At 41.8% G+C, this 13,825-nt stretch overlaps 1 protein-coding gene across 8 annotated transcripts in view; it reads right to left on the bottom strand.

Moving 5' to 3' along the window:
• Window positions 1-5,121: 5,121 nt before the first annotated feature.
• The window catches only part of Zfp462 (zinc finger protein 462), a 140,499-nt gene continuing 131,795 nt past the window's right edge, over window positions 5,122-13,825 (bottom strand). For all 8 annotated transcript variants that reach the window (XM_087549716.1, XM_087549718.1, XM_087549715.1 and 5 more), the window contains 2 exon segments: window positions 9,371-9,494; window positions 5,122-8,004 (listed from right to left, as the gene is read on the bottom strand). In XM_087549716.1, the coding sequence (XP_087405842.1) occupies window positions 7,797-8,004; window positions 9,371-9,494 (332 nt within the window). In that variant the 3' untranslated portion in view covers window positions 5,122-7,796.

Below are 13,825 nucleotides of genomic sequence, written 5' to 3'. Positions count from 1 at the left end.
AGAGCTCTAGAAGTCCACCCTGGGCTGGCCTATCATGTCGCCCTGCCACGAACTCAGCTCACACTCCCAACAACCCAGTGAAATCATGACTGTAATTTATCAATCAGATTTATATGTTAAATTCTCAATCCACAATACATCCTCACAATAAACTCACAACCAGTTAAGGATATAAACCGCTCGCCTAGATAAGATAAATTTCTACAGAAATCCATCCCAGCTACCTTGGCAATTCAAGACCACTGGGATCTGGATCTTCCTTCTTTATCTCCAGTTTGATTCTCCTAGCTTCTTCTTCTTTCCTGCTTCTCCCTCACCTTCTAAAACATCTGTTCCTGCCTCCCTTCCTTCTAGTCCAATGACAGGCCTCGTTTTATCTTGTCCGCCTTCACCTGCATAATGACATCAACCTACAATGTATTAAGCCTCTGTCTCAAAAAACCAAAATGACAGCTGAGCACTTCACCATTCCAGGCCTCAATGTTGAATGAAAAGTGATGAGGGATAGATACCTCAGAGTAGTTTGACAAATACATTCTTTATAAGCCTAAATCGGTCAACACATGGTTAGAATTCCTTACTAGCTTTGCAGTTCCTATTAGCATCTCTATTTCTTTGTATTAAAAATCTCTGGTATGATATTCAATGTCCTAATGAGTTAATTCCCTGGCCAATAGGCATTGGGATTCCTGAAGGAGGTCACCCAACATTACTTGTCATTCAGTTTACCAGACTCAGCGTTTTGCCCCTTTGTCTGCCTTCAACGTCCCCTCTAGATCCCTCTTTCTTCCTGATATGTATCCCATACCCACCATTTAAATCCTTCTTCAGCAACCTCTTTCTAAGCTCTACAACCCTGATCTCTGAGGCTTTCCTCTGTATTTATCTTTAAAAATTATGTATATAATTTTATTTATAACATTATTTTATCTATCTATCTATCTATCTATCTATCTATCATCCATCTATCTATCTATCTATCTATCTATCTATCTATCTATCTATCTATCTATCTATCTATCTATCTATCTACCATCCATGTTCTGGAACTCTTCAATCAGGCTGGCCTTGGATCTTTGGGACTTACAGAGATCCACCTGCCTCTGCCTCTTGAATGCTGAGATCAACTGTGTGTGCCACCACCACTTGACTCCTTTTAAATGTTTGTTTGTTTTGTTGTGGGCAGCACATCTTGGGCATCAGAAAACAGCTTGTGAATTGAGTTCTCTCCTATCTTTAAGTGGGTTCCAGGTTCGAAGCTCGCATGTCGCATGTGCTACCTGCAGTGCCAACTCCTTGGCTCCCTGCTTCCTCCACATTTTAAAATTACTCTCCTATGCAGTGCTTCGCAGGCGTTGGCACAGCACAGTGAGATCCCTGACCTTCTAGAATGGGCAAGAATTCTTCCCTTTCGGATGAAGTAGACTTGTGTGAAGACTCAGCTGTAAAAGACTGCTCCATTTGAAAGTCTGGCCTCTTTGTTTGAATAACTCTACTGTGCTGAAATATGTAGAGAATTTAAAACAGCAATAAAAGCAAGATTCATGCTAAATTCCACACGTTTGTTTTAAAAATAAACCAAGGTACTTGGGTTTAAGTAAACCCCATAAGATACCACACCATAGATGGGTCAATGCGGGCTTAAGTGCAAGTGATCTGAGTTTAAATCTAGTCCTGACCAATATTCTCCCTCTGTTTTGTATACCCATGGCCTCTACTTCAGTTCTGGTCCAGACTTCCTCAATGATGGGCTGTGGTACAGAAGTGTAAGTAAAGTTAGCTTTTTCTCCCCCAAGCTGCTTATGGTCATGATCACGGACAGAAACTCAGTTGAGATAGTGCTCTTTCAAAACTTAAACCACCACTGGGGATTTGTCTTGGAGAAACTGGAGCAGGTGAGGATGCTCCTGAAAAAATATTAACTGTATCAGTGTGGATTGCAAAAAAAAAAAAAAAATTAGCCTTGAGTGTTCAATAGTACCTAGGACTGTATAGAGACTACACTTACCCACTTTGATCATTCAATATGCTATGCAGCTTAGAAAAGTTTCAAATTGTGATGACTGCATAGAGACACAGAAAATATTTACACTGGGAGGTGAAAAGAATGTCGTAAAACTATTTGTCTTATTTGAACCATGGGAGGAGAGGTCAGCAATGAAAGGGCTAGAAAACTTTCCAGCATGTGGGAGATACTGAAGTGACCTTAACACACCTCTCCCAGCTGACTTTACTCCTATCTATCTATCTATCTATCTATCTATCTATCTATCTATCTATCTATCTATCTATCTATCTACCATCCATGTTCTGGAACTCTTCAATCAGGCTGGCCTTGGATCTTTGGGACTTACAGAGATCCACCTGCCTCTGCCTCTTGAATGCTGAGATCAACTGTGTGTGCCACCACCACTTGACTCCTTTTAAATGTTTGTTTGTTTTGTTGTGGGCAGCACATCTTGGGCATCAGAAAACAGCTTGTGAATTGAGTTCTCTCCTATCTTTAAGTGGGTTCCAGGTTCGAAGCTCGCATGTCGCATGTGCTACCTGCAGTGCCAACTCCTTGGCTCCCTGCTTCCTCCACATTTTAAAATTACTCTCCTATGCAGTGCTTCGCAGGCGTTGGCACAGCACAGTGAGATCCCTGACCTTCTAGAATGGGCAAGAATTCTTCCCTTTCGGATGAAGTAGACTTGTGTGAAGACTCAGCTGTAAAAGACTGCTCCATTTGAAAGTCTGGCCTCTTTGTTTGAATAACTCTACTGTGCTGAAATATGTAGAGAATTTAAAACAGCAATAAAAGCAAGATTCATGCTAAATTCCACACGTTTGTTTTAAAAATAAACCAAGGTACTTGGGTTTAAGTAAACCCCATAAGATACCACACCATAGATGGGTCAATGCGGGCTTAAGTGCAAGTGATCTGAGTTTAAATCTAGTCCTGACCAATATTCTCCCTCTGTTTTGTATACCCATGGCCTCTACTTCAGTTCTGGTCCAGACTTCCTCAATGATGGGCTGTGGTACAGAAGTGTAAGTAAAGTTAGCTTTTTCTCCCCCAAGCTGCTTATGGTCATGATCACGGACAGAAACTCAGTTGAGATAGTGCTCTTTCAAAACTTAAACCACCACTGGGGATTTGTCTTGGAGAAACTGGAGCAGGTGAGGATGCTCCTGAAAAAATATTAACTGTATCAGTGTGGATTGCAAAAAAAAAAAAAAAAAAATTAGCCTTGAGTGTTCAATAGTACCTAGGACTGTATAGAGACTACACTTACCCACTTTGATCATTCAATATGCTATGCAGCTTAGAAAAGTTTCAAATTGTGATGACTGCATAGAGACACAGAAAATATTTACACTGGGAGGTGAAAAGAATGTCGTAAAACTATTTGTCTTATTTGAACCATGGGAGGAGAGGTCAGCAATGAAAGGGCTAGAAAACTTTCCAGCATGTGGGAGATACTGAAGTGACCTTAACACACCTCTCCCAGCTGACTTTACTCCTATCTATCTATCTATCTATCTATCTATCTATCTATCTATCTATCTATCTATCATCTATCTATCTACCTACCTACTCTGTCATCTGTCTGTCTGTCTGTCGACAAGGTGTCATATCCTTTACCACCCTGGAGCTTGCAGGTCAGGAACACAGAGATCCGTCTGCCCCTGCCTTCTGGCTAAAAAGAAATTCTTAGTTTCACCAATGCTCAGAGCCCCAGTTTTTCCCCAACTCACTTGTACAATGTAGGAGGTACTTTGATTTCATTAAGCTTATTCCTAGGAGCAATAGCTCAATGGAGGACAAAATGCAAAAGGCAGGGGAGAACACATCTCATACAGCACTATGTGCTGAAGCGTAGGACTGAGGGCCCACCCAGTGGATAAGAGTACCCAAATCCTCCATGGGCCTTCCTAGACCAAAGACAGAGAAAACCACATTCTCTCAAGCAACAAAAGAGCCAAGGCCAAAGCTTCCTGAGATTAAATGAAGGCTCCAGCAGAGCCAGCACCTTCTACGGAAGTTTCCTTTCCAAATCTCCTATTTCCACCTTCCTCATTTGTAAGCTGTCAGAAGACCAGAGCCATTATCTGTTGGTCTGTTCATTATCCAGTGGCTAGCACCTGATAGGAAATATTGTATAAGCCCTTGGCTGATGAGGCCGGCATCTGGTGTTTTTGAAAAACACAAAAGTTTCCATATCCCTGCTTTTCTGTCTTTCATTGTGGTAGAAGTTCATAGCTCACATTCTTTCTGGACTCATTGGTAGTCTAGACCAAACACTTTCCAGCCCCTTATGTGGATAGTTGGGGCTGTGACCAGGTCTAGCCTATAAAGTGTGTGAGATATTATTAGGGCAAAGCCTTCAAGAGGACAGAATGCTATTGGACTTTCTGCAGTGACCATGGTATTTATGTGCTATAACAGACACGATATCATGCGACCAGATAAAAAAAGCTAGGGTCACAAGAGTCACAGGACAAAGACCACTCCATAGAATTGAAGCAGATGGTGCTAAGCCAGAAGGGTCAGAGTTTGCCTGTAGCCCCTACCATGGCCGAGGCATCGACACATTTCCAGTACATTAAACAAAGCAGAAGCATGGGTTAGACACTAACTCAGGCTCTGTTCATAAACTCTGGACAGAAACCATTGGAGAATGGTAGCTTTGCAACCTGGAAGCTCACTGAATCACTGTCTTATGAAAACAAGAAAGCTAATGCTAAATTTTCCGAAAGCCTGAGAACTCGGCGAAGAGAATGTGATTCTTACAGCTTGGTCCTCAATTTGCCTTGCCTACTGAGCCACATTTTGGGGTGAGGTAGGTGTGATCCTCCCGCATCAGACTCACAAACGGTGACATTTCATGTGTGAGATACTACAACCAACTGATTCTCATTTTTGGTGGAAAACATTCTTTCCATAAAATTTTCATTGTTGATGTATACCCAACGCAGGAATGCTAATATTTTAAACTCCAGCTCAGACCTCACCTTGATTTTACCTGCTTTCTCTGTCTGTAGATTCAGCACCTAGGTTAAAAACTGGTCTTATCATTGCCAGCCTTCCTGGCTGTAGTCACACCCATAAATAACTTAACAACAGATGCACATAGATACATGTGAAAAAAATTCTTTATTAATTTCTCACATCTCATTACAAAATGTATGTTGCAAACAACTTGAATAACCTACTTGTGTTTTTTATTTTTAGTTATTTTTTTTTATTTTTATTTTTTTGTGTTTAAACCCTTGGCTTCAAGGAGTCAGGATCCCCCTCTCTTTTATCAAGTTTCAGGAAACACTGATTATTGGAGTCAATAGGTTATCATTTTGCTATTTATTTTCTTCTCTCAAGCTCTGGAAAAAAATGTCCTCTGTATAAATTAAACAACAACAACAAAAAATGTTGTAAATTCTACGTCATTACAGTCAACAGAAAACAGAATGCGTCCAAAATGTGCGGCCACAAAATATCAGGTATATGTTTGAAAAAGAAAAAAAATGACATTCTAGCCTTGTTAAAAGGATAATGGTCCCATATTTTTATTAACAGGTTAGCAAAACAAAATCCAATGGATTACAATATTTACATGTTATTTGAAAAATAAAGTAGTGATAAAAGCATGTCACAATTATTTTCTCTTTTTTTTTCCTTTCATTGTTTTGTTTGTTTTTGGTAACCATCACAGACATCCAATCCAGGTATGAAACTGTTTAGTACATTTGAAATGAGGCCAATCAAAAGCAAGTAAGGACACAGAACAATCTCTGTCTCAATATTTCACACTTTCCCCTTTTCTGGTTTCCACATGATGGCCCCCATCCCTAAAAAAAAAAATTAAATTAAACATCCTACAAATAAAAATTCTTAATAGCAAAATAAAAAAAATTAAAAACAAAACAAAGCAAAACCAAGATCATGCTTTTCAAGTACTTACTTCACAAATGCGACATCTTTCCATGGATTTTTCTCTGAAGCTGTGTGGGACACTGACATCTCAGTTTACCCTCTTCCCTTCTGGCCCGCCCCCCCCACCCTATCAACCCTTCCAAGTTAAAAAAACAAAAACAAAAACAAACAAAAGGACAAATAAGGACAACAAAAGGAACATGAAAAGCAAGGACTTACATTCGTTCACACACATACATCCAAACACCAGCACATGTGTACACACACACACACACACACATACACACACACACACACTAACCCAAGCTTCAAGAGAGTTCCTTTTTACTTTCTGGAACAAGGGGTTCCTTGTTCACAATCATAATGTGCTATAAATGTAGACTTGCTTTTAGTCTACGTTGCTCTTGGAAGGAAGAAAAAGCTACTGTGGGGAAACGCGGAGCAGCTAGACAGAAAGAGAAAAGCGCTTCTCCAGGTTCCCTGCAGGATACGCCATCTCTTGTCCAAGCTCACGAAAGGGATGGCTCCCAAAAGAAACGAGACAGCCTCACAATACACAAAGCAAACAAAACACAGAGCTCACAGCACATACGAAAGCCAGCCCAATGTAACAGAAATCGTTGGTGAGACGCATGATGTGTTGGTTGAGAAAAAAGAAAAAGGGTGATCGGGCCTCTTTATCTGGCCCACACGCTGCATAGCTGTGATCAGAGTTTGGTTCTTTAGTTAAATTAAAAAGAAAACAAACACAAAAACAAATTTAAAAAGAAGTTAACCTCTTTGCTATGTTCATGATTAAAATTATAAAAATTCACACACACACACACACACACACACACACACACACACACACACACACACACCCTCTAACTTTCCCTTGACCTCAAATTAAACCAACAAACACACAAAGAACAACTCATATGTAGAAACGACAACTGAATTTGTGCTGTGTTTGAAACACTCAAATCGAGAGAAAAATAAACATGTGGCCAACGAAATCCCACAATCACCATAAAATTAGTTCACATGAACCTACCAAATTCTAAATTACAGCCGAACACTAATAAACAGCTTACCTGGAATACAAGATGACAGTTCACACACAGCTATCTAGTAATTAAAGTCTGTTTCTTTTTTTTTTGTTTTGTTTTTTACTAAAATAATTAAAAAAATCACAGTATTTTAAGAAATAAAACCCACATGGGGATTTTAAGCACAATTTGTGTTCCTTTCTTTAAAACTCTTTTTTTTTTTCTCCATTCACCATCCTGTCCAGCAGTTCTCTCTACATTTAACCACAAGGGCGACAGGTAGTACAGACAAATGCAGAGAATTCCCTTGGTTAAGTCTGAGGTACTAGGAAACAGGTGACTTTTATGCAAAGCAGTTTTTTTGTTTGTTTTCTGTTTTGTTATTTTTTTTTCTCCCAAAGCGGCTGCAGTTAGGTCTTGAAAAAGCTTAAGGTATTAAAACTAGAAAAACGCACTGAAAGTTGTGCGCCCAAAAGTTGTTCCCCTAGGAGAAGTCTTCAATGTCCAGGAGCCTCGGTTTCCACGCACTGTCCGAGAGGGTCACGGAGACCGCCGTGCCCATGGAAGGTACTTCCCAAACCGCAGCAGACGAAAACTTCTGTGGTGAAGATCCGGAAGGAAGGATGTAGTGACAGGAAAGGAGCCACATATTCCAACCATTTAAATAACTTTAATTTACATACTCACTCACACAGGTACCAGTGCTTTGAAAATAGATTGTTCAGTCCTAAAAGCAGCTTTGTTCGGTCTTCTCTCCTCTGTCTGTCCCCTCCCTTCTCAGCCCACGCCGGCCCTCCCACACTTTCATCACGGTTCAAGTAAGGTTTGATAAGAATTTCACCAAACTCTTATTCGGTTTTGGCCTCTGCATTCTCCAGGAGAGATTTGTCGGCAGCTACCACACAGATGGTTACTGTTTCACTCTTTAAGGGAAAGTCTATCCCGATTGGCTCATCGTCTTCCTTGGCCTCTATGGAGGGCAGCTGCATACTGTCCTCCACCATCTCCTTTGTGTGGATTTCATCCCTGCTCACTTGGTCAGTATCGTGCAATGCCCTGGAAAAGCGAAACAGCGAAAACATTGCTAAGCCAGGTGTGGTAGAGCACGGCTCTCACGCCAACACTTAAGTAGTGGGGACCGGAGGGTCAGGAGTGGTGAGCATGTGCTTCTGGAGGCCCCAGCGCCAGCCGAGGGATCACTACCTAGGCATCGCCATCTTTTCTGTGTGTGTTTGTTTTGAGACAGAGTAGTATCTCATGGCTAGGTCGAATGTACTAGGCTGGCTAGCTAGTAAGCACAGCTCCTCTCTGTCTTCCCAGAGCTGGGATTACACACACATGGTCATGCCCAACTTGTTAACCTGCACCCTGGGCATGGAGTTAAAATCCTTAAGCATTTTATGGCCTTCCTGGCTTCTCACATGCGTTCTCCAACCAAACTAAAAACTCATCTATCCTTTCTTCTCAGACCCTAAAAGTGCATTGAAGTTTCCTGTGAACAGATTCTACGTGTATATAACTGAATTGTCGGTGACATTCTATTTGCTGTGTGTAGGTCATGTAGACCTCTTTCTGGCGATTTGGACCCCTGAAAATACCCAATGTTGTACTGTGCTTTGATTATGCCATGGTTTATTTCCAAATTAGTATATCTTTGTGATATTATCTCTTTCCTTGAGTTAGAGTTCTTGGAAAAATACCAAGAACTGCCTCACACTCACTTCTATCAGCTGAACTCAGAAGCTTAGGTATTGGCCAATGATGATTAAGACAAAAGAAATAACTTTGATAATGAAGATTTATTAGTCAAGTCTATTAAGAAGTTATCCAAACATGCAAAAACCGAACACCTGCAGGCATCAACTATGATTTGAGATACTTAGCTGTGTTCTCAGAGGTCTGGACACTTCGTGGACATTATCTCATATAAACCACCAATTAGTTCTCTTGTCTGGTGGACTAAGGAAGGGTTCACCGGGCAAAGGACAATTCTGTTTTCAAAGAGGTTAGGTCAGAACCTGACAGGAATGCTCTCAATTATCTGGGAGGCAGGTGTGGAATGGTGCTGTGTCTCTGAGGTAAGTCTTGGCATGCTCAAGGCCATTCATGGAATGAGCAAACACAGAGGTCAGAAATTCAGACCATGACCCACATTCTCTCAGAGAATGAGATTCAGTTGCAAAGTAAAGGGACACGCTACTCTTGAGTCTGGGAGCTTTCCTTCACAAGACTGTGACAGGGCAGCCATTTTAAAAATTAACAAAGGAGGAGGAGTCTGCTTTCTCAGTCATCACTGCCTGCCCTTCATGCTCAGTAAGGTGATACCAGGTTGGGGGTGTGTGTGTCTATGTAGTATTAGGGGATCCTAGCCTCCTTCCCACCCCTTGCTTGCAACAAGGGGTCTTCTTGGTGCCCTACTTACATGCCATGTCTCAAAACGTGTCTTTCCCACTCAGAGCCTTGTGAGAATGCCCGTCCACAGAATTCACATGGAAACCGCTTCTCTGTGTTCACACCAGTCCCCCGGTCAGAAAATCTCATCAGCTCTGCAAACAGAGAGAAAAAGTCAGCGTTACCCTTGTGTTTCTGGAATCTAGAGAGGATCGGTCAACACTCACCAGAAAATACCTCCTGACATAGCGGAGAAGCTAAACTGTTTGCCGTCGGCATAGACTCCCCACTGACTTTGGGCTTCTCTTAAGGACACTTCCTGAATAGATCTCGGGAACTGTTCTGGGTTCAGTCACTAAGGATGAACATTTCTCATCATTTATGCAACTGCTTCTATCATCAACAACCCAGGTTCCTTCTTGCCAGAAAAGGCTCCTTGGCCTACTCTGAAGACCCCATTACATCTGTTTTCTAATTAACTCATCCCTTTTGCATGATCTGACTGTGGCTTGACAGCTACTCAGTGTCTATCTGAAAGACAGTTATTGCTGTAAGAAGAAAACAGACAGAAGATACCCAACCCGGATCTACAGTGTAGACCACAGGACTTCTTTGTATTCCAACTTAGGCCAAGCTTCACAACATGTGTGACACTTTTGTCAGATGGTTAGGAGCCCTGCAAAGACCCTCCTGTGAATGGGACCCTAAATAACTGTGAGGTAGGAGTGGGAGCTTATATAAAAGCATGTCTGGGACATTGAGATGCCTTAGTAGATTAACATTGTCTGCTCCCAGGCCCAGTGACCTGAGTTTGATCCCTGGAACCCACATGGCGGGAGAAGAAAACCACCAACTCCTGCCAATTGTCCTCGGACCTCCACATGTACAACTCTCTCACATATATAATAAATAACACAAATAATAATAATAATAATAATAATAATAATAATAATAATAGCAAGCATGTCCCTCGCCACTGACAGATCATGACCAACTTCCCAGTATTTATTTCTCAACTGGGGATATTCACAATTACGGGCATACACAGGCATTTCTGAATGGGTCTGGTGTACACATCAAATATTGACCTAGCGGTTTTCTTTACTACTGTGATGCTGCCACATGTTAGGGATCTTATACATGTGGATCAGCTAATTGTCTTTAAGCCACACCTCCTGGCAAGCTCAAAGATGAGGGTTTACATGGCCTTTGTGCTGTCCTGAGTCCTAAGCCCATGTCTTTCATTAGCGCACGGAGGGCTAAGTCTTCACATGGGCAGTAAGCAGCAGACTACACACTTCTGAAAAAAAGGGTGGAGCTTGGGGAAATTTAATCATTTTCATCTCTGATTACTGTGGGCCCCACAGATTAGATCTCACAGAAAGACATCGTCTGGCTGAAATGCCTCATATTTCATGAAATCTTCTGGACACTAGCTAGGGCTCTGTGACACCTTCATCCTCCTCAAAGCTACACAAACAGGGCCGGTTCTTACAAAAGACAAGACATTTTCTCACAAATTAAGAAGATCACCACACAAGCCATTAAAAATAATTGCACAGACTATCTTCTTTGATTCTTTTCACTGGAAATGACACAGCACCATCTGCTCTGCACATTAATTCCTTAGCAGGGATTATCTTGGGCAAGAAATCAACAGAATGCCTTCCTGACTCCTCCCAGTTGCATAATGAGAGGGGGCAGGGTGGGCAGCGTTCTGCTTGGGCTCCTTTCAATTTCTTCATGCGTGGCTTCTTTCTGAAATTCCCAGACTGATCTTGCTGTGTGTATTCCGAGGACACTCCTCAGCTCACATGTCTGAGAAGGAACTGGGTAGCAGGAAGGCCATGAACTCCCCACCCGAAGGCATCTACATGAGAGTTCAAATTATTCACAGCGAGCATGGTGCTAGCACTTGCTCCCCTGCCCTCGGGAAACATGAAACCCGTCATCCATTGTCTCCAAGGGCACATGCTAAGCTTCATCCTCAAAGAAGAGGCCACTCTACCTGTCACATCTCAAATCACTCTCCCTCAGCTTGAGAGCTGAGCTAATAGCCCCTCCTGCCCTCTGCCAGAGGCCAGGATGTCTGGCAAAAACACCCCAGGCTATTGTTGGCCCTGTCTTCTTGGCAAGGATCTACTGAGATGGTGGAAGATTGATTCTAGGTTGTTTCAAATGAGAAGGAGATGTGACAAAAGGAATGGTTCTTGCAAGGATGTATGACAGGGAAGGGACAGATTCAGCTAGCAATTCCCAAGGTATTCAGGTCAGTCCCCCATACCAACTTGCCTACCCAAGGAGGAATTTGTCTTCATTTGTTTAGGGCTCTAGATGCAGACAGGACACTTTCAGGGGAAGCAGAAGCCATGCAATTCTCTCTAGCTCTATCTAGTCTGAGGCTGAAAGCCTAGTGGGTAGAGAGAGGCAAGCTGGGCAAGCAAGAAGATGTGCTTGTCACCTTACATATTTCAGACACTGTGTTTTCTCATGGCCTAAGACTGTTTTAGTTGCTTTTGGGGAGGAACATTGGGAAATGGAGGACTCTGGAATGCTGATGGCTTCAGAAATAGCCTAGGCTTAGCCTTAGACATGAAAAACGTCAAAATATCCAATAAGGAATCCTTTATCTCCTCAAGAGGGACAAGCAGAGCCACAGAGTACCAGGAAGAAAAAGGAGCCTTTTGTAGCCTCACTCAGAAGCATCCTCTCCCTCCCTCTCCCTGAGGACATTCAAAACAGTGCAAAGATGGTAAGAATTTGTTGTGAAGAACATATTTGTTAAAAAATTTTTTTTTAAATGAAGGAAAAGAAATAAGCCATACTTCTGAGATCACAAGCATTTCCCTTGTAAGAAATGGCTGAACGTAGATAGCCTTTAGTCAACCCACAGGTGAGGCTGTTTGGTTTCTGTAGTCTTGCAGGTTGACCACAGCAAGCAGCTTTTGACAGGTTAGCACATTTTGGCTGTAAGCCTTGGCTGTCTGTGTTGGTTGGAGATTGAAAGATCCAACTAGATCCCTTGATCATCACAGTGGGAGGGTGGGGACAAGAAATGTACCACAGAGGAAAATGGCCTAAGGAAGAGACATGCTCAGGCCTGCTAGATATTCTACCATGGGGCCTTAACCTAGCCCAAGGCTAGTGTATTTCATGAGTAGGGTCTCTTACAAAAAGAACATTTTTAACACTCAAAAGGGTTGGACATGTGTGTAGTGTTAAGAGTTCTGCTTTGGAGCAAGAAGACTGAGATTTACCCTTTGGTGGGTTTACTACTTATCTTCTATCTTACTTTAGATAGGTCTTAAGTTTGTCAGAACTACTACCTATTAGGTTCATGTTTTGGATGTCATGTCACTTAATTAATGTTTTTGGCAGTCTTACAATCCAAGGCCTCTCACACCACAGGCAAGTATTTTATCACCGAGTTACATCTCTACCCTTCGCTTTCTATTATAACACCAAGGTAACTACAAAAGACGCCAGAAAGGCACAGCAATCTACAGTGAACAAGATAAGAAGTTCGAGGCACTCCATTCCATGACTTTTAGATATATAAAGAAAAACAAGGTCACCAAAACAGCTCAACAACTAACCTAGAATCAGATTTGTGGTGCAATGTGACAGAAGAGAGTCCAGAAACACTCCCTCAGTCAGTTAAGTTTTGAGAAAGTTGCCAATATCACCCGATGAGGAAAAGACAATCCTGCAAATAATCACTGGGACAATCAGGCATCACAGGCAGAAGAAATTAGATCCTGATCTCCCGGACAGAAAAACAATCAACTCAAAATCAATAAGAAATCAAAAGGTAGGTCCTAAAACCATAAAAGGTACTGGAAGAAAACACGGGGGAAATCTCCAGGACATCGGGTAACCATGATTTTTTGTTAAAGTTTTTACATGACCCCAAATATGAAGTAACCAAAGAAAAACTAGGCAGATGCAAGCTGAATCCAGCTGAAAGTTTCTGTACTGCCAAGGAAACTACAGAAAGAAGAAGCAACCCACAGAAGAGGAGGAGAATCTATAGACCACACATGTCACAGGATCAACATCCGGGATATATGCAGAACTCAAACAACCCAGTCAATATTCGAGTGAACAATTTCCCCAGTTAAGAAATAGACAAAGGCTCTGTATAGGCATTTCTCAGGAGATATGCAAACAGACATCAGCAATACCACGGTACTCCATATCCCGAACTAGAGGGAAATGCACATTTCCAACTTTAAGCACTGTTCCATAGCAGTTAGAGTGTGTCTATTACCAAAATAAGGAAAGATAACAAGTGTTGGCAAAGGTAAGAAAAGAGCAACACTGTAGACTAGGACAAATTAGGGCAGCCATTATGGAATACTGTATATAAGCTCCTTAGCAATCTCACTACTGAGTTGATACACAAAGAAAATGAAGCGATTGAAGGGAATATAGCAAAGAGATGCCCAGTGTTCACCTCAGCATTATCCACAACAGCCAAGACATA

Source organism: Rattus norvegicus, chromosome 5, assembly GCF_021556685.1.
Source record: "Rattus norvegicus strain SHRSP/BbbUtx chromosome 5, alternate assembly SHRSP_T2T, whole genome shotgun sequence".
Taxonomy (NCBI): domain Eukaryota; kingdom Metazoa; phylum Chordata; class Mammalia; order Rodentia; family Muridae; genus Rattus; species Rattus norvegicus.
This window is presented reverse-complemented; position numbering and strand designations above follow the sequence as displayed.